The sequence below is a fragment of the Struthio camelus genome, unplaced genomic scaffold (genome assembly GCF_040807025.1).
Source record: "Struthio camelus isolate bStrCam1 unplaced genomic scaffold, bStrCam1.hap1 HAP1_SCAFFOLD_318, whole genome shotgun sequence".
NCBI classification, from domain to species: domain Eukaryota; kingdom Metazoa; phylum Chordata; class Aves; order Struthioniformes; family Struthionidae; genus Struthio; species Struthio camelus.
The window spans coordinates 1-19700 of NW_027182766.1; the positions used below are offsets into that span (position 1 = coordinate 1).

The 19700-nt window shown below is 74.8% G+C and overlaps 1 protein-coding gene across 1 annotated transcript; it reads left to right on the forward strand.

Annotated features, from left to right (window-relative positions):
* Positions 1 to 59: 59 nt before the first annotated feature.
* LOC138065561 (DNA polymerase delta catalytic subunit-like) lies at positions 60 to 18940 on the forward strand (the record flags this gene model as incomplete). Its single annotated transcript, XM_068929594.1, has 16 exons — positions 60 to 211; positions 2111 to 2239; positions 2956 to 3124; positions 4273 to 4523; positions 5205 to 5371; positions 6579 to 6683; positions 7724 to 7864; positions 8789 to 8899; positions 9012 to 9203; positions 10617 to 10705; positions 10782 to 10898; positions 11949 to 12062; positions 14927 to 15074; positions 15463 to 15558; positions 17776 to 17913; positions 18765 to 18940. Coding segments are annotated over exons 1-16 (2267 nt in total), but the record flags the coding sequence as incomplete, so codon positions are not given.
* Positions 18941 to 19700: the final 760 nt, after the last annotated feature.

The following is a 19700-nucleotide window of genomic DNA, read 5'->3' on the forward strand; positions in this document are numbered from 1 at the left end:
GCCCGTCCCCGTCCCCAGGGTCCCCGTCCCCAGGGTCCCCGTCCCCAGGGTGCCCGTCCCCCGCCCCCAGGGTCCCCGCTGCCCGGCATGCCGGGCGCCACGGAGGGCCCCGTCCCCATCCTGCGCATGTTCGGTGTCACCGCCGCCGGCCACAGCGTCTGCTGCCACGTCCACGGCTTCGCCCCCTACTTCTACGTCCCCGCGCCCGCCGGTCAGTCCCCCCCCGCGTCCCCCCCGGGTCCCTCCGTGTCCCCCCGGGTCCCCCCCCCGTGTTGTGTCACGTCTGCTCGTGTCTTCAGAGCTCTCGCGGGTCCCCCTCGCGTCCCCCTCGCGTCCCCCCGTGTCTGCAGAGTGCCCTTGTGTCCCTTCACGTCCCCCCGTGTCCCCCCATGTCCCCGCAGTCCCCTTGTGTCCCCTCGCGTTCTCCCTGCGTCCCCGTGTCCCCCCAGAGCCCCCCTTTGTGTCCCCTGGCGTCCCCTGGCGTCCCCCGAGCCCCCTCATGTCCCCTCACGTCCCCCCTCGTCCTTTCGTGTCCCTTCACGTCCCCCCGTGTCCCCAGAGCCCCCCCGCGTCCCCCCCGTGTCCCCAGAGCCCCCCCGCATCCCCCCGTGTCCCCAGAACCTCCCCGCATCCCCCCATGCCCCCAGGGCCCCCTCGCGTCCCCCCCGTGTTCCCCTGTGTTCCCCCATGTCCCCTCGCGTCCCCCCATGTTCCCTCGTGTCCCATCATGCCCACCTGTGTCCCCAGAGCCCCCTCGCGTCCCCCTCGCGTCCCCCCGTGTCTGCAGAGTGCCCTTGTGTCCCTTCACGTCCCCCCCTGTCCCCCGTGTCCCCCCATGTCCCCGCAGTCCCCTTGTGTCCCCTCGCGTTCTCCTGCGTCCCCATGTCCCCCCAGAGCCCCCCTTTGTGTCCCCTGGCGTCCCCTGGCGTCCCCGGAGCCCCCTCATGTCCCCTCACGTCCCCCCTCGTCCTTTCGTGTCCCTTCACGTCCCCCCGTGTCCCCAGAGCCCCCCCGCGTCCCCCTGTGTCCCCAGAACCTCCCCGCGTCCCCCCATGTCCCCTTGTGTCCCCCTCACGTCCCCCCATGCCCCCAGGGCCCCCTCGCGTCCCCCCCGTGTTCCCCTGTGTTCCCCCATGTCCCCTCGCGTCCCCCCATGTCCCCTCGTGTGCCATCATGCCCACCCGTGTCCCCAGAGCCCCCTCGCATCCCCCCGTGTCCCCTCGCATCCCCCTATGTCCCCAGGGCCCCCTCGCGTCCCCCCGTGTCCGCTCGCATCCCCCCATGTCCCCAGGGCCCCCTCGCGTCCCCCCGTGTCCCCTCGCGTCCCCCCGTGTCCCCAGAACCTCCTCGCGTCCCCCCAGGTCCCCTTGTGTCCCCTCGCGTCCCCCCATGTCCTCAGAGCCCCCCCGTGTCCCCCTCACGTCCCCCCATGTCCCCTTGTGTCCCCTCGCGTCCCCCCAGGTCCCCAGAACCTCCTCGCGTCCCCCCCGTGTGCCCCTCGCGCCCCCCCGTGTCCCCAGAGCCCCCCCGTGTCCCCCTTGCGTCCCCCCATGTCCCCTTGTGTCCCCTCGCGTCCCCCCCAGGTCCCCAGAGCCCCCCCGTGTCCCCCCGTGTCCCCTTGTGTCCCCAGAGCCCCCTCGCGTCCCCCTCACGTCCCCCCAGGTCCCCAGAGCCCCCCCAGAGCCCCCTCGTGTCCCCCCGTGTCCCCAGAACCTCCTTGCGTCCCCCCATGTCCCCTTGTGTCCCCTTGTGTCCCCCCATGCCCCCAGGGCCCCCCCGTGTCCCCCTCGCGTCCCCCCATGTCCCCTTGTGTCCCCTCGCGTCCCCCCCATGTCCCCAGAGCCCCCTCGCGTCCCCCCCGTGTCCCCCTCGCGTTCCCCCGTGTCCCCAGAGCCCCCCCGTGTCCCCCTCGCGTCCCCCCAGGTCCCCAGAGCCCCCCGCGCCCCCCCCCCCCGTGGATTCTCCAGCGGCTGGTACCAGGGTTGTGCCCGGGGTGGTGGTGGGGGGGGGTCAGGCCCCCTCCCGCCTCCTTCCGCCCCCCGCCGCAGCGGTGGGGTGGGGGGGCCAGGACACCCCCCCCGACCACCCCGCGTCCCCCCCCCCCCCCCAGGCTTCGAGGCGCCGCAGCTGGGCGAGCTGCAGCGGGAGCTGGACGGGGCGGTGCTGCGCGAGCTGCGGGGGCCGCGCGAGGGGGGGCTGCGCCGCGCCGTGCTGGCCCTCGAGCTGTGCCGCAAGCAGAGTGAGTGGGGGTCCCGCCCCCCCCCCGCCCGCCTCCCCAAACCCTGGGGGCCGGGGGGGGGGGGGGGGGGACACGGCACCGCGCGGCGGGCACCCGGGTCGGGGATGGGCTGCTGCGGGGGGGGGGCCTGGGGGGCTGTTGGGTGGTCCTGGCCCCCCCCAACCCCCCGTTTGCCCCCCCATTTGCCCCCCCCCAGGCATGTTGGGCTATGGGGGGGCTGCAGCGGGGTGGCCATGACCAGGCTGGGGGGCCTGGGGGGGGCTGTTGGGTGGTCCTGGCCCCCCCCAACCCCCCGTTTGCCCCCCCATTTGCCCCCCCCATTTGCCCCCCCCAGGCATGTTGGGCTATGGGGGGGCTGCAGCGGGGTGGCCATGACCAGGCTGGGGGGCCTGGGGGGGGCTGTTGGGTGGTCCTGGCCCCCCCCCAACCCCCCCGTTTGCCCCCCCAGGCATGTTGGGCTATGGGGGGGCTGCAGCGGGGTGGCCATGACCAGGCTGGGGGGGGGGGCTGTTGGGTGGTCCTGGCCCCCCCCAACCCCCATTTGCCCCCCCCGCCCCCCCCCCGTTTGCCCCCCCCCAGGCATGTTGGGCTATGGGGGGACTGCAGCGGGGTGGCCATGACCAGGCTGGAGGGGGGCTGGGGGGCTGGGGGGGGGGTTCGTGGACAGGCCGGGGGGGTTGTGGCCCCCCCCAGCCCCCCCCGTTTGCCCCCCCCAGGCATGCTGGGCTACCGGGGGCCGCAGCAGGCCCCCTTCGTGCGGGTGGTGCTGGCGCTGCCGCGGCTGGTGGCGCCGGCGCGGCGGCTGCTGGAGCAGGGGCTGCGCTGGGGGGCCCTGGGCGTGCAGCCCGCCCCCCCCTTCGAGGCCAACATCGACTTCGAGATCCGGTAGGACCCCCGGCTGCCCCCCTCCCCCCCCCCCGGCGCCCCCAAACTGCCCCCCTCCCACCCCCAGCTGCCCCCCCCCAGGGTCTCCACTGCCCCCCCGCACCCCAAACTGCCCCCCTCCCACCCTCAGCTGCCCCCCCCACGGTCTCCACTGCCCCCCTGCACCCCAAACTGCCCCCCTCCCACCCTCAGCTGCCCCCCCCACGGTCTCCACTGCCCCCCCTGCCCCCAGCTGCCCCCCCCGTGCCCTAAACTGTCCCCCCAGCACCCCAAACTGCCCCCCTCCCACCCCCAGCTGCCCCCCCCAGGGTCTCCACTGCCCCCCCGCACCCCAAACTGCCCCCCTCCCACCCCCAGCTGCCCCCCCCAGGGTCTCCACTGCCCCCCTCCCACCCTCAGCTGCCCCCCCCCAGGGTCTCCACTGCCCCCCCTGCCCCCAGCTGCCCCCCCTGCGCCCTAAACTGTCCCCCCAGCACCCCAAACTGCCCCCCCACCCCCAGCTGCCCCCCCCAGGGTCTCCACTGCCCCCCCGCACCCCAAACTGCCCCCCTCCCACCCCCAGCTGCCCCCCCCAGGGTCTCCACTGCCCCCCTCCCACCCTCAGCTGCCCCCCCCCAGGGTCTCCACTGCCCCCCCTGCCCCCAGCTGCCCCCCCTGCGCCCTAAACTGTCCCCCCAGCACCCCAAACTGCCCCCCCACCCCCAGCTGCCCCCCCCCGGGTCTCAACTGCCCCCCCTGCACCCCAAACTGCTCCTCCTGGGCCCCAAACTGCCCCCCCAGGGTCTCCACTGCCCCCCCAGGGTCTTCACTGCCCCCCCCACAGCCCAAACTGCCCCCCCACCCCCAGCTGCTCCTCCAGGGTCTCCCCTGCCCTCCCTGCACCTCAAACTGCCCCCCCCAAGGCCTCAAACTGCCTCCCCAGGACCCCAAACTGCCCCCCCAGGCCTCAAACTGCCTCTGGCCCCACAACCTGCCCCCCCCCCGGCCCAAATCTGCTCCCCGGAGCCCCCAACTGCCCCAGTTACAGGCGCCCCCCCAGCCCCCAAACTGCCCCACCCCCAGCCCCCTCACTCCTGCCCCCCATCCTGCCCCCCCGGCCCCCCCCCCAACCCCGGGCTGCCCCCGAGCTGCGGCCCCGCTGCCCCCAGGTTCATGGTGGACCGCGACGTCGTGGGCTGCAACTGGATCGAGCTGCCGGCGGGGCAGTACCGGCTGCGGGGGGCCGGGGGGGCTCTGGGGGGGGGCGCCCCCCCGCCCGGCCCCCCCCCCGCCACCCTCTGCCAGCTGGAGGCCGACGTGGCCTGGACCGACTTTGTGAGCCACCCGGCCGAGGGCGCCTGGCAGGACCTCGCGCCCCTGCGGGTGCTCAGCTTCGACATCGAGTGTGCCGGGCGCAAGGGTAGGGGGCCGGGGGGGGCTCCGGGGGGGTCTGGGGGCTCCAGGGGGGGCTCCGGGGGGGTCCGAGGGGGGTCTGGGGGCTCCGGGGGGGCGCCTGGCAGGACCTCGCGCCCCTGCGGGTGCTCAGCTTCGACATCGAGTGCGCCGGGCGCAAGGGTAGGGGGCCGGGGGGGGGTCTGGGGGCTCCGGGGGGGTCTGGGGTCTCCGGGGGGGGCGCCTGGCAGGACCTCGCGCCCCTGCGGGTGCTCAGCTTCGACATCGAGTGCGCCGGGCGCAAGGGTAGGGGGCCGGGGGGGGGGTCTGGGGGCTCCGGGGGGCTCCAGGGGGGGGTCTGGGGGCTCCGGGGGGGGCTCCAGGGGGGTCTGGGGGCTCCGGGGGGGCGCCTGGCAGGACCTTGCGCCCCTGCGGGTGCTCAGCTTCGACATCGAGTGCGCCGGGCGCAAGGGTAGGGGGCTGGGGAGGGTCTGGGGGGGTCCGGGGGGGTCTCACCGCCGTCCCCCCCCCCAGGGGTGTTCCCCGAGCCCGAGCAGGACCCCGTGATCCAGGTGGCCGGCGTGGTGCTGCGGCCGGCGGCTCCGGGGGGGCTCGGGGGGCTCCGCGCGGGGTCGGGGGGATTCGGGGGGCTCCGAGGTGGGTCTGGGGGCTCCGGGGGGGGGTCTCACCGCCGTCCCCCCCCCCCCAGGGGTGTTCCCCGAGCCCGAGCAGGACCCCGTGATCCAGGTGGCCGGCGTGGTGCTGCGGCAGGGCGAGCGGGAGCCCTTCGTGCGCGCCGTCTTCGCCCTGGGCACCTGCGCCCCCATCCTGGGCTCCCAGGTGCTCTGCTTCCAGCGGGAGCAGGACCTGCTGCAGGTGCGGCCGGGGGGGGCCGGGGGGGGCTGCAGGTGGGATGGGGGGGGTCCTGGGGGGGCTCCAGGTGGACCTAGGAGAGCCCTGGGGGGCTCAGAGGGGCTGCAGGTGGGATGGGGGGGGTCCTGGGGGGGCTCCAGGTGGACCTAGGAGAGCCTTGGGGGGCTCAGAGGGGCTGCAGGTGGGATGGGGGGGGTCCTGGGGGGGCTCCAGGTGGACCTAGGAGAGCCCTGGGGGGCTCAGAGGGGCTGCAGGTGGGATGGGGGGGGTCCTGGGGGGGCTTCTGGGGGGCTGCAGGTGGGATGGGGGCTCCTAGGGGGGCTCCTGAGGGGTGCTGGGGGCATCAGGTGGCACTGGGAGAGAGCTGGGGGGCTCAGAGGGGCTCCAGCTGGGACATGGGGGGCGCTGGGGGGCTGCAGGTAGGATGTGGCGGGTCCTGGGGGGGCTTGAGGTGGACCTAAGAGAGCCCTGGGGGGCTCAGAGGGGCTCCAACTGGGACATGGGGGGTCCTGGGGGGGCTTCTGGGGGGGTGCTTAGGGGCTGCAGGTGGGATGGGGGGTCCTAGGGGGGCTCCTGGGGGGCACTGGGGGCATCAGGTGGCACTGGGAGAGAGCTGGGGGGCTCAGAGGGGCTCCAGCTGGGACATGGGGGGCGCTGGGGGGCTGCAGGTGGGATGAGGGGTCCTGGGGGGCGCTGGGGGGCTGCAGGTGGGATGAGGGGTCCTAGGGGGGCTCCTGGGGGGTGCTGGGGGCATCAGGTGGCACTGGGAGAGAGCTGGGGGGCTCAGAGGGGCTCCAACTGGGACATGGGGGGCGCTGGGGGGCTGCAGGTGGGATGTGGCGGGTCCTGGGGGGGCTTGAGGTGGACCTAAGAGAGCCCTGGGGGCTCAGAGGGGCTCCAACTGGGACATGGGGGGTCCTGGGGGGGATTCTGGGGGGCTGCAGGTGGGATGGGGGGTCCTAGGGGGGCTCCTGGGGGGCACTGGGGGCATCAGGTGGCACTGGGAGAGAGCTGGAGGGCTCAGAGGGGCTCCAGCTGGGACATGGGGGGCGCTGGGGGGCTGCAGGTGGGATGAGGGGTCCTGGGGGGGCTCCAGGTGGGACCTGGGGAGGGCCCTGGGGGGCTCCATGTGGGACTGGGGGTCCCGGGGGGGGGGGGTTTCTGGGGGTCCCAGCACCCCCTGACCCCCCCCATCCTCCCCCCCCCCAAGGCCTGGGCCGAGTTCGTGCGCGTCGTGGACCCCGACATCGTCACGGGCTACAACATCCAGAACTTCGACCTGCCCTACCTGCTGCAGCGCGCCCAGGTCCTCAAGGTACGGCCGCCCCACGGCCGCCCCACGGCGCCCACGGCCGCCCCACGGCGCCCACGCGCCCCCCACGCCCCCCCGGACCCCCCTGCGGCGGCTCCCGTCCCCCCGCGCCTGCCCTACCTGCTGCAGCGCGCCCAGGTCCTCAAGGTACGGCTGCCCCACGGCTGCCCCACGGCGCCCACGGCTGCCCCACGGCGCCCACGGCCGCCCCATGGCGCCCACGCGCCCCCCACGCCCCCCAGACCCCCCTGCGGCGGCTCCCGTCCCCCCGCGCCTGCCCTACCTGCTGCAGCGCGCCCAGGTCCTCAAGGTACGGCCGCCCCACGGCTGCCCCACGGCGCCCACGGCCGCCCCACGGCGCCCACGCGCCCCCCACGCCCCCCCGGACCCCCCTGCGGCGGCTCCCGTCCCCCCGCGCCTGCCCTACCTGCTGCAGCGCGCCCAGGTCCTCAAGGTACGGCTGCCCCACGGCTGCCCCACGGCGCCCACGGCTGCCCCACGGCGCCCACGGCCGCCCCACGGCGCCCACGCGCCCCCCACGCCCCCCAGACCCCCCTGCGGCGGCTCCCGTCCCCCCGCGCCTGCCCTACCTGCTGCAGCGTGCCCAGGTCCTCAAGGTACGGCCGCCCCACGGCTGCCCCACGGCGCCCACGGCCGCCCCACGGCGCCCACGCGCCCCCCACGCCCCCCCGGACCCCCCTGCGGCGGCTCCCGTCCCCCCGCGCCTGCCCTACCTGCTGCAGCGCGCCCAGGTCCTCAAGGTACGGCCGCCCCACGGCGCCCACGGCTGCCTCACAGCTGCCCCACGGCTGCCCCATGGCACCCACAGCTGCCTAGCTGGCCCCTTGGCCCCCCCCGACCTCCCAGCCAGCCCCCCAGCCGCCCCACAGCCTCCCAGCCTGACCCCCAGCCACCCCACAGGCCCCCACAGCCGCCCCACAGGCTCCAGCCAGCCCCATAGGCAGAGCCCTCGGGCCCTGCTGCCCCCCCCCAGGGCGGTGGCTGCCCCCCAGCCCCTCACCCCTGTCCCCCCCCCCCCCCAGGTCGACTCCTTCCCCTTCCTGGGCCGGGTCCGGGGGCAGCGCTCGCTCGTGCGCGACGCCTCCTTCCAGTCGCGGCAGCTGGGCCGGCGCGAGAACAAGATGGTCACCATGGAGGGCCGGGTGCAGTTCGACCTGCTGCAGGTGCGGGGACACGGGGGGACGTTGAGGGGACGTGGGGGGACGTTGAGGGGACACGGAGGGACGTGGAGGGTCACCATGGAGGGCCGGGTGCAGTTGGACCTGCTGCAGGTATGGGGACACGGGGGGACGTTGAGGGGACGGGGGGGACATGGAGGGTCACCACGGAGAGCCACGTCCCCCTGAACCTGTCGCAGGACCCAGGGGTGACGCGGGGGGACACGGGAGGGACACAGAGGAGACACGGAGGGTCACCACGGAGGGCCACGTCCCCCTGAACCTGTCGCAGGACCCAGGGGTGACGCGGGGGGACACGGGAGGGACACAGAGGAGACATGGAGGGTCACCACGGAGAGCCACGTCCCCCTGAACCTGTCGCAGGACCCAGGGGCAACGCGGGGGGACACGGGAGGGACACAGAGGAGACATGGAGGGTCACTACGGAGAGCCACGTCCCCCTGAACCTGTCGCAGGACCCAGGGGTGACGCGGGGGGACACGGGAGGGACACAGAGGAGACATGGAGGGTCACCACGGAGAGCCACGTCCCCCTGAACCTGTCGCAGGACCCAGGGGTGACGCGGGGGGACACGGGAGGGACACAGAGGAGACATGGAGGGTCACCACGGAGGGCCACGTCCCCCTGAACCTGTCGCAGGACCCAGGGGCGACGCGGGGGGGCGCGGGAGGGACACAGAGGAGAGATGGAGGGTCACCACAGAGAGCCACGTCCCCCTGAACCTGTCGCAGGACCCAGGGGCGACGCGGGGGGACACGGGAGGGACACAGAGGAGACATGGAGGGTCACCACGGAGGGCCACGTCCCCCTGAACCTGTCGCAGGACCCAGGGGCGACGCGGGGGGGCGCGGGGCGGGGACAGGCCGCGCCGTGGGGGGCGGCGGTGACGGTGACGTCCCCCCCGGGCAGGTGCTGCTGCGGGACCACAAGCTGCGCTCCTACACCCTCAACGCCGTCAGCTACCACTTCCTGCAGGAGCAGAAGGAGGACGTGCAGCACTCCATCATCACCGACCTCCAGGTGGGGCCCAGGCGTCCGGGCGGGGCTCCCGGCAGGCCCCGTGTCCCCACTGCATGGCCCTGTGTCCCTGCCGCGTCCTCCCTGTGTCCCTGACGTGTCCCCGTGTCCCCAGAACGGCTCGGAGCAGACGCGGCGCCGCCTGGCCGTGTACTGCCTCAAGGACGCCTTCCTGCCGCTGCGGCTCCTGGAGAAGCTCATGTGCGTGGTGAACTACGTGGAGATGGCCCGCGTCACCGGCGTCCCCCTCAGCTACCTGCTGGTGCGGGGACAGCAGGTCAAGGTGGTCTCCCAGCTCCTGCGCCAGGTGAGCCAGACACGGGGAGCTGGGGACGCTAGGGGGACAGGGACACGGGCCACCAGGAGGGCCGTGGAGGAACAGGGACGTGGGGACGAGGACGTGGAGAAAGAGGGACGTGGGGACGGGGCCATGGGGCGACCAGGAGGAACCTGTAGGAAGAGGAACATGGAAGTGAGGACATGGGGCTGCCAGAAGAGACCTGGAGAAGCAGGGACATGGAGGTGGGGACATGGGGCCACCAGGAGGGACGTGGAGGAACAGGGCCGTGGAGGTGGGGACATGGGGTCATGAGGAGGGACATGGAGAAAGAGGGCCGTGGAGGTGGGGACATGGGGCCACCAGGAGGGACGTGGAGGAACAGGGACATGGAGGTGGGGACATGGGGCACCAGGAGGAACATGGAGGAACAGGGACATGGAGGTGGGGCCACGTGGCCACCAGGAGGAACATGGAGGAAGAGGGATATGGAGGTGGGGACATGGGGCATCAGGAGGAACATGGAGGAAGAGGGTCATGGAGGTGGGGACATGGGGCACCAGGAGGGACACGGAGGAACAGGGACATGGAGGTGGGGACATGGGGCATCAGGAGGAACATGGAGGAAGAGGGACATGGAGGGGGGGACATGGGGCATCAGGAGGAACATGGAGGAAGAGGGACATGGAGGTGGGGACATGGGGTCATGAGGAGGAACAGGGCCGTGGAGGTGGGGACATGGGGCCACCAGGAGGAACATGGAGGAAGAGGGATATGGAGGTGGGGACATGGGGCATCAGGAGGAACATGGAGGAAGAGGGTCATGGAGGTGGGGACATGGGGCACCAGGAGGGACACGGAGGAACAGGGACATGGAGGTGGGGACATGGGGCATCAGGAGGAACATGGAGGAAGAGGGACATGGAGGGGGGGACATGGGGCATCAGGAGGAACATGGAGGAAGAGGTACATGGAGGGGGGGACATGGGGCATCAGGAGGAACATGGAGGAAGAGGGACATGGAGGTGGGGACATGGGGTCATGAGGAGGAACAGGGCCGTGGAGGTGGGGACATGGGGCCACCAGGAGGGACCTGGAGGGACCTGGAGGAACAGGGACATGGAAGTGGGGCCATGGGGCCACTGGGAGGAACATGGAGGAAGAAGGACGTGGAGATGTGGCTACGGAGCCACCAGGAGGGACGTGGAGGAAGAGGGACATGGAGGTGGGGACATGGGGTCATGAGGAGGAACAGGGCCGTGGAGGTGGGGCCATGGGGCCACCGGGAGGAACATGGAGGAAGAAGGACGTGGAGATGTGGCTACGGAGCCACCAGGAGGGACGTGGAGGAAGAGAGACGTGGGGACGGGGCCGTCGCAGGGCGCCGGGGAGGTGACGTCCCCCGCTGAGCCCTGCCGCCCCCCCCCCCCCCCCCGCCCCCAGGCCATGAAGCAGGACCTGGTGATGCCGGTGGTGAAGGCGGAGGGCGGCGAGGACTACGAGGGAGCCACCGTCATCGAGCCGCTCAAGGGGTGAGCGGGGGGGGCGGCGGGGGCGCGGGGCGGCGGGGGCGCGGGGAGGGTGACGGTGACGGTGACGCCCCCGCAGGTACTACGACACCCCCATCGCCACGCTGGACTTCTCCTCGCTGTACCCGTCCATCATGATGGCGCACAACCTCTGCTACACCACCCTGCTGCCCCCCGGCGGCCCCGAGCGCTACGGGTGGGGGCGGGCCGGGCGCTGGGCGGCACTGGGAGGGACTGGGGGGGCACTGGGAAGAACTGGGGGGACACTGGGAGCAATGAGGGGGTGCTGGGGAGAGCCTGGGGGGTACTGGGAGGAACTGGGGGGCAGTGGGAGGGGCTGCGTTGGCACTGGGAGCAATGAGGGGGTGCTGGGGAGAGCCTGGGAGAGACCGGGGGAGACTGGGGGGCACTGGAGCAGGACTGGGAGGTGCTGGGGCAGGACTGGGGGGCACTGGGAGGTGCTGGGGGGCACTGGGGCAGGACTGGGGGGTGCTGGGGGCACTGGGGGGCACTGGGGCAGGACTGGGAGGCACTCAGGGGCACTGGGGCAGGACTGGGGGGCACTGGGAGGCACTGGGGGGCATGGGGGCAGGACTGGGAGGTGTTGGGGGTCCCGGGGGGACGCCGTGGGGCAGTGCTGACCCCCCCCCGACCCCAGGCTGGCGGCGGGGGACGTGGTGCGCACGCCCACGGGTGACCTGTTCGTCACGGCCGTGGGGGGGTCAGGGGGTCCGGGGGGCGGTGTGGGGCGGTGTGGGGGTCCCGGGGGGACGCCGTGGGGCAGTGCTGACCCCCCCCCGACCCCAGGCTGGCGGCGGGGGACGTGGTGCGCACGCCCACGGGTGACCTGTTCGTCACGGCCGTGGGGGGGTCAGGGGGTCCGGGGGGCGGTGTGGGGCGGTGTGGGGGTCCCGGGGGGACGCCGTGGGGCAGTGCTGACCCCTCCCCGACCCCAGGCTGGCGGCGGGGGACGTGGTGCGCACGCCCACGGGTGACCTGTTCGTCACGGCCGTGGGGGGGTCAGGGGGTCCGGGGGGCGGTGTGGGGCGGTGTGGGGGTCCCGGGGGGACGCCGTGGGGCAGTGCTGACCCCCCCCCCCGACCCCAGGCTGGCGGCGGGGGACGTGGTGCGCACGCCCACGGGTGACCTGTTCGTCACGGCCGTGGGGGGTCCGGGGGGCGGTGTGGGGCGGTGTGGGGGTCCCGGGGGGACGCCGTGGGGCAGCGCTGACCCCCCCCGACCCCAGGCTGGCGGCGGGGGACGTGGTGCGCACGCCCACGGGTGACCTGTTCGTCACGGCCGCCGTGCGCAAGGGGCTCCTGCCCGAGGTGCTCGAGGGGCTGCTGGCCGCCCGCAAGAGGTGGGGGCCGGGGGGGGCTCCTGGGGGGTCCCGGGGGGCGCTTGGGAGGTCGGGGGGGGCTCCTGGGGGGTCCCGGGGGGCGTTTGGGGGGTCTGGGGGGGCCCGGGGGGTGTTATTGGGGTCCTGGGGGGTCTGGAGGGGCCCGGGGGGTGTTATTGGGGTCCCAGGGGGGTATTTGGGGGGTCTGGGGGGGCCCAGGGGGTGTTATTGGGGTCCTGGGGGGGTGTTTGGGGGGTCTGGGGGGGCCTGGGGGGTGTTATTGGGGTCCTGAGGGGTGTTTGGGGGGTCTGGGGGGCCCAGGGGGTTTTATTGGGGTCCTGAGGGGTGTTTGGGGGGTCTGGGGGGGCCGGGGGTGTTATTGGGGTCCTGGGGGGGTGTTTGGAGGGTCTGGGGGGGGGCCCGGGGTGCAGGGGGTGGTGGTGGGGGGTGATGGGGGTCCTGGGGGGCAGCAGGGGGGCAGGGGACGGTGGGGAGGGGTCCCATGGGGCAGCAGCAGGGGTCCGAGGGGAAGGTGCGGGGGGGTCTGGGGGGCAGTGGTGGGGCGCTGTGGGGTGGCATGGGGCAGGTGTGGGGCGCTGTGGGGTGGCGTGGGGCAGGCGTGGGGCACTGTGGCACAGCAGTGGGGTGCCGTGGGGCAGGCATGGGGCACTGTGGGGCAGCGGCAGGATGCCTTGGGGTGGGCATAGGGCAGTGTGGGGCGGCGTGGGGCAGCCATGGCGCAGCGGTGGGGGGCCGTGGGGCGCCGTGGGGCAGCGGCGGGGTGCTATGGCACAACGGTGAGGCACTGTGGGGCGATGGTGGGGCGCTGTGGGGCAGTGTAGGGGGCCATGAGGCGCTGTGGGGCAGTGTGAGGCAGCGGCGGGGTACCGTGGGGCAGCCGTGGGGTGGTGTGGGGTGCCATGGGGCAGTGTGGTGCGCTATGGGGTAGCCGTGGGGCGCTATGGGGCAGCTATGGGGCAGCTATGGGGCGCCTCGGCAGGGTGAAGGCGGAGCTGGGCCGCGAGCGGGAGCCCTTCCGGCGGCAGGTGCCGTGGGGCAGCCGTGGGGTGCTATGGGGCGGCTATGGGGCAGCTATGGGGCAGCTATGGGGCAGCTATGGGGCGCCTCGGCAGGGTGAAGGCGGAGCTGGGCCGCGAGCGGGAGCCCTTCCGGCGGCAGGTGCCGTGGGGCGGCCGTGGGGTGCTATGGGGCGGCTATGGGGCAGCTATGGGGCAGCTATGGGGCAGCTATGGGGCGCCTCGGCAGGGTGAAGGCGGAGCTGGGCCGCGAGCGGGAGCCCTTCCGGCGGCAGGTGCCGTGGGGCGGCCGTGGGGTGCCATGGGGCGGCTATGGGGCAGCTATGGGGCAGCTATGGGGCAGCTGTGGGGCAGCTATGGGGCGCCTCGGCAGGGTGAAGGCGGAGCTGGGCCGCGAGCGGGAGCCCTTCCGGCGGCAGGTGCCGTGGGGCGGCCGTGGGGTGCTATGGGGCAGCTATGGGGCAGCTGTGGGGCAGCTATGGGGCGCCTCGGCAGGGTGAAGGCGGAGCTGGGCCGCGAGCGGGAGCCCTTCCGGCGGCAGGTGCCGTGGGGCAGCCGTGGGGTGCTATGGGGCGGCTATGGGGCAGCTATGGGGCAGCTATGGGGCAGCTATGGGGCGCCTCGGCAGGGTGAAGGCGGAGCTGGGCCGCGAGCGGGAGCCCTTCCGGCGGCAGGTGCCGTGGGGCGGCCGTGGGGTGCTATGGGGCGGCTATGGGGCGGCTATGGGGCAGCTATGGGGCAGCTATGGGGCAGCTATGGGGCGCCTCCGCAGGGTGAAGGCGGAGCTGGGCCGCGAGCGGGAGCCGTTCCGGCGGCAGGTGCCGTGGGGCGGCCGTGGGGTGCTATGGGGCGGCTATGGGGCAGCTATGGGGCAGCTATGGGGCGCCTCGGCAGGGTGAAGGCAGAGCTGGGCCGCGAGCGGGAGCCCTTCCGGCGGCAGGTGCCGTGGGGCGGCCGTGGGGTGCCATGGGGCGGCTATGGGGCAGCTATGGGGCAGCTGTGGGGCAGCTATGGGGCGCCTCGGCAGGGTGAAGGCGGAGCTGGGCCGCGAGCGGGAGCCCTTCCGGCGGCAGGTGCCGTGGGGCGGCCGTGGGGTGCTATGGGGCGGCTATGGGGCAGCTATGGGGCAGCTATGGGGCAGCTATGGGGCGCCTCGGCAGGGTGAAGGCAGAGCTGGGCCGCGAGCGGGAGCCCTTCCGGCGGCAGGTGCCGTGGGGCAGCTATGGGGCGGCTGTGGGGTGCTATGGGGCAGCTATGGGGCAGCTATGGGGCAGCTATGGGGCGCCTCGGCAGGGTGAAGGTGGAGCTGGGCCGCGAGCGGGAGCCCTTCCGGCGGCAGGTGCCGTGGGGCAGCTATGGGGCGGCTGTGGGGCAGCTATGGGGCAGCTATGGGGCAGCTATGGGGCAGCTATGGGGCGCCTCGGCAGGGTGAAGGCGGAGCTGGGCCGCGAGCGGGAGCCCTTCCGGCGGCAGGTGCCGTGGGGCAGCTATGGGGCGGCTGTGGGGTGCTATGGGGCAGCTATGGGGCAGCTATGGGGCGGCTATGGGGCAGCTATGGGGCAGCTATGGGGCGCCTCGGCAGGGTGAAGGCGGAGCTGGGCCGCGAGCGGGAGCCCTTCCGGCGGCAGGTGCCGTGGGGCGGCCGTGGGGTGCTATGGGGCGGCTATGGGGCAGCTATGGGGCAGCTATGGGGCAGCTATGGGGCGCCTCGGCAGGGTGAAGGCGGAGCTGGGCCGCGAGCGGGAGCCCTTCCGGCGGCAGGTGCCGTGGGGCGGCTGTGGGGTGCTATGGGGCGGCTATGGGGCAGCTATGGGGCAGCTATGGGGCAGCTATGGGGCGCCTCGGCAGGGTGAAGGCGGAGCTGGGCCGCGAGCGGGAGCCCTTCCGGCGGCAGGTGCTGGACGGGCGGCAGCAGGCGCTCAAGGTCAGCGCCAACTCCGTGTACGGCTTCACCGGGGCCCAGGCCGGGCGGCTGCCCTGCCTCGCCATCTCCCAGGTGAGCCCCACGGCGCCGCCCCACGGCGCCCCACACCGCCCCACGGCGCGGCCCTGCCCCACGGCGCGGCCCCCCGGCGCGGCGCTGCCCCCTGGCACGGCCCCCGCGCGCCCCACGGCTTCACCGGGGCCCAGGCCGGGCGGCTGCCCTGCCTCGCCATCTCCCAGGTGAGCCCCACGGCGCCCCACACCGCCCCACGGCGCGGCCCTGCCCCACGGCGCGGCCCCCCGGCGCGGCGCTGCCCCCTGGCGCTGCCCCCCCCGCGCACCCCACGGCTTCACCGGGGCCCAGGCCGGGCGGCTGCCCTGCCTCGCCATCTCCCAGGTGAGCCCCACGGCGCCGCCCCACGGCGCTGCCCCACGGCGCTGCCCCCCACGTCCCCCCCCAGAGCGTCACGGCCTTCGGGCGCCAGATGATCGAGCGGACGAAGCAGCTGGTGGAGAGCAAGTTCTGCCTGGCCAACGGCTACCCCGCCGACGCCAAGGTGGGGGGCCGGGGGGGTCCCCAGGGGGCTCTGGGGGGTCTGAGGGGGCTCTGGGGGGGGCTAAGGGGGTCCCCAGAGGGGTCTGGGGGGTGCGGGGGCGGTCTGGGGGTCCTGAGAGGTCTGAGGGGGGTCTGGGGGGTGCTAAGGGGGTCCCTAGAGGGGTCTGAGGGGGGTCTGGGGGGTGCTAAGGGGGTGTGAGGGGCTCCTGGGGGTGTCTGAGGGGTCTGGGGGGAGTCTGGGGGTCCTGAGAGGTCTGAGGGGGGTCTGGGGGGTGCTAAGGGGGTGTGAGGGGCTCCTGGGGGTGTCTGAGGGGTCTGGGGGGAGTCTGGGGGTCCTGAGAGGTCTGAGGGGGGTCTGGGGGGTGCTAAGGGGGTCCCCAGAGGGGTCTGGGGGGCGTCTGGGGGTCCTGAGGGGTCTGAGGGGGGTCTGGGGGGTGCTAAGGGGGTCCCTAGAGGGGTCTAGGGGGTCCCCAGAGGGGTCTGGGGGGTGCCGGGGGGGTCTGGGGGGAGTCTGGGGGTCCTGAGGGGTCTGAGGGGGGCCTGGGGGGTGCTAAGGGGGTGTGAGGGGCTCCTGGGGGTGTCTGAGGGGTCTGGGGGGAGTCTGGGGGTCCTGAGGGGTCTGAGGGGGGTCTGGGGGGTGCTAAGGGGGTCCCCAGAGGGGTCTAGGGGGTCCCCAGAGGGGTCTGGGGGGCGTCTGGGGGTCCTGAGGGGTCTGAGGGGGGCCTGGGGGGTGCTAAGGGGGTGTGAGGGGCTCCTGGGGGGGTCTGGGGGGTCTGGGGGGAGTCTGGGGGTCCTGAGAGGTCTGAGGGGGGTCTGGGGGGTGCTAAGGGGGTGTGAGGGGCTCCTGGGGGGGTCTGGGGGGTCTGGGGGGGTCTGGGGGTCCTGAGAGGTCTGAGGGGGGTCTGGGGGGTGTTAAGGGGGTCCCCAGGGGGGTCTGGGGGTGCTGAGGGGGGTCCCCAGACGGGTGGGGGGAGAGTTCTAGGCAGGGTTTGGGGGGGGTTGACCCCCCCCCGACTCCCCCCAGGTGGTGTATGGGGGAGGTTTGGGGGGGGTCCAGGGGGGGTGTTGACCCCCCCCGGATGATGTATGGGGGGGTCCGCAGGGGTTTGGGGGGGGTCCCGGGGGGTGTTGACCCCCCCAGGTGGTGTCCGGGGGGGTTGGGGGGGGTCCCGGGGGTGTTGACCGCCCATGCCCCCCCCAGGTGGTGTCCGGGGGGTCCCGGGGGGGTTGACCGGGGGGTTCGGGGGGGTCCCGGGGGGTGTTGACCCCCCCAGGTGGTGTCCGGGGGGTTCGGGGGGGTTGACCGGGGGGTTCGGGGGGTCCCGGGGGTGTTGACCCCCCCACGCCCCCCCCAGGTGGTGTCTGGGGGGTCCCGGGGGGGTTGACCGGGGGGGTTCGGGGGGGTCCCGGGGTGTTGACCCCCCCAGGTGGTGTCCGGGGGGTTCGGGGGGGTTGACCGGGGGGTTCGGGGGGGTCCCGGGGGTGTTGACCCCCCCACGCCCCCCCCAGGTGGTGTCTGGGGGGTCCCGGGGGGGTTGACCGGGGGGGTTCGGGGGGGTCCCGGGGGTGTTGACCCCCCCAGGTGGTGTCCGGGGGGTCTGGGGGGGTTCGGGGGGGGGTCGGGGGGTCCCGGGGGTGTTGACCCCCCCACGCCCCCCCCAGGTGGTGTCCGGGGGGTTCGGGGCGGTCCCGGGGGTGTTGACCCCCCCAGGTGGTGTCCGGGGGGTCTGGGGGGGTTCGGGGGGGTCCCGGGGTGTTGACCCCCCCAGGTGGTGTCCGGGGGGTCCGGGGGGGTCCCGGGGGTGTTGACCCCCCCAGGTGGTGTCCGGGGGGTCTGGGGGGGTTCGGGGGGGGTTCGGGGGGTCCCGGGGGTGTTTGACCCCCCAGGTGGTGTCCGGGGGGTCCCGGGGGGTTGACCGGGGGGGTTCGGGGGGGTCCCGGGGGTGTTGACCCCCCTAGGTGGTGTCCGGGGGGTCTGGGGGGGTTCGGGGGGTCCCGGGGGTGTTGACCCCCCTAGGTGGTGTCCGGGGGGTCTGGGGGGTTCGGGGGGGGGTTTGGGGGGGTCCCGGGGGTGTTGACCCCCCCAGGTGGTGTCCGGGGGGTTCGGGGGGGTCCCGGAGGGTGTTGACCCCCCCAGGTGGTGTCCGGGGGGTCTGGGGGGGTTCGGGGGGTTTCGGGGGGGTCCCGGGGGTGTTGAACCCCCCCACGCCCCCCCCAGGTGGTGTACGGGGACACGGACTCGGTGATGTGCCGCCTGGGCGCCGCCTCGGTGGCCGAGGCCATGGCGCTGGGGCGCGAGGCGGCCGCCTGGGTCTCGGGCCACTTCCCCCCCCCCATCAAGCTGGAGTTCGAGAAGGTGGGGGTCCGCCGCGTCCCCCCCCCGTGTCCCCCCCCATCGCGTCCCCCCCCCCGTGTCCCCCCCCATCGCGTCCCCCCGCGGCCGCCTGGGTCTCGGGCCACTTCCCCCCCCCCATCAAGCTGGAGTTCGAGAAGGTGGGGGTCCGCCGCGTCCCCCCCCCGTGTCCCCAACGCGTCCCCCCCCGCTGTGCCCCCCCATCGCGTCCCCCCTCCCCATCGCGTCCCCCCGCGGCCGCCTGGGTCTCGGGCCACTTCCCCCCCCCCCATCAAGCTGGAGTTCGAGAAGGTGGGGCTCCCACGGGTGCTGCCCCCCGCCGGGGGGTCGGGGCTCCCACGGGTGCTGCCCCCCCCACCGGGGTCCCACGGGTGCTGCCCCCCCCCAGGTGTACTGGCCGTACCTGCTGATCAGCAAGAAGCGCTCCGCGGGGCTGGGTCCCACGGGTGCTGCCCCCCGCCGGGGGGTCGGGGCTCCACGGGGGCCGCGGGCGGGGTCCCACGGGTGCTGCCCCCCCCCCAGGTGTACTGGCCGTACCTGCTGATCAGCAAGAAGCGCTCCGCGGGGCTGGGTCCCACGGGTGCTGCCCCCCCCGCCGGGGGGTCGGGGCTCCCACGGGGGCCGCGGCCGGGGGTCCCACGGGTGCCCCCCCCCCCCCGCCGGGGGTCCCACGGGTGCTGCCCCCCCCAGGTGTACTGGCCGTACCTGCTGATCAGCAAGAAGCGCTCCGCGGGGCTGGGTCCCAGGGGTGCTGCCCCCCGCCGGGGGTCGGGGCTCCCACGGGGGCCGCGGGCGGGGGTCCCACGGGTGCCGCCCCCCCCGCCGGGGGTCCCACGGGTGCCGCCCCCCCCCAGGTGTACTGGCCGTACCTGCTGATCAGCAAGAAGCGCTACGCGGGGCTGCACTTCGCCTCGCGCCCCGAGGCCCACGACAAGGTGGAGTGCAAGGGGCTGGAGGCCGTGCGGCGCGACAACTGCCCCCTCGTCGCCAACCTGGTCAGCACCTGCCTGCGCCGCCTGCTCGTCGACCGGTGAGCCCCCCCCCTGCCGCCGGCGGGGGTCCGGGGGGTGCCGGGGGTGGGCGTCTGGGAGGGGGTCGGGGGTCTGGGGCTGCTGGGGGTGCTGGGGGTGGGCGTCTGGGAGGGGGTCTGGGAGTCTGGGGAGAGAGTCGGGGGGTGCTGGGGGTGGGCGTCTGGGAGGGGGGCTGGGGTCTGGGAGAGGGTCTGGGGGTGCTGGGGGTGGGCGTCTGGGAGGGGGGCTGGGGTCTGGCAGGGGGTCTGGGGGTGCTGGGGGTGCTGGGGGTGGGCATCTGGGAGGGGGGCTGGGGTCTGGGAGAGGGTCTGGGGGTGCTGGGGGTGGGCGTCTGGGAGGGGGGCTGGGGTCTGGCAGGGGGTCTGGGGGTGCTGGGGGTGCTGGGGCTGGGTGTCTAGGAGAGGGTCTGGGGTCTGGGAGAGGGGTCTGGGGGTGCTGGGGGTGCTGGGGGTGGGCATCTGGGAGGGGGGCTGGGGTCTGGCAGGGGGGTCTGGGGGTCTGGGAGAGGGGCTGGGGTCTGGCAGGGGGGTCTGGGGCTGCTGGGGGTGCTGGGGGGTGGGCGTCTGGGAGGGGGTCTGGGGTCTGGCAGGGGGGTCTGGGGGTCTGGGAGAGGGTCTGGGGGTGCTGGGGGTGCTGGGGGTGGGCGTCTGGGGAGGGGGGCTGTGCTCTGGCAGGGGGGTCTGGGGGTCTGGGCAGGGGGGTCTGGGGGTGCTGGGGGTGGGCGTCTGGGAGGGGGTCTGGGGTCTGGCAGGGGGGTCT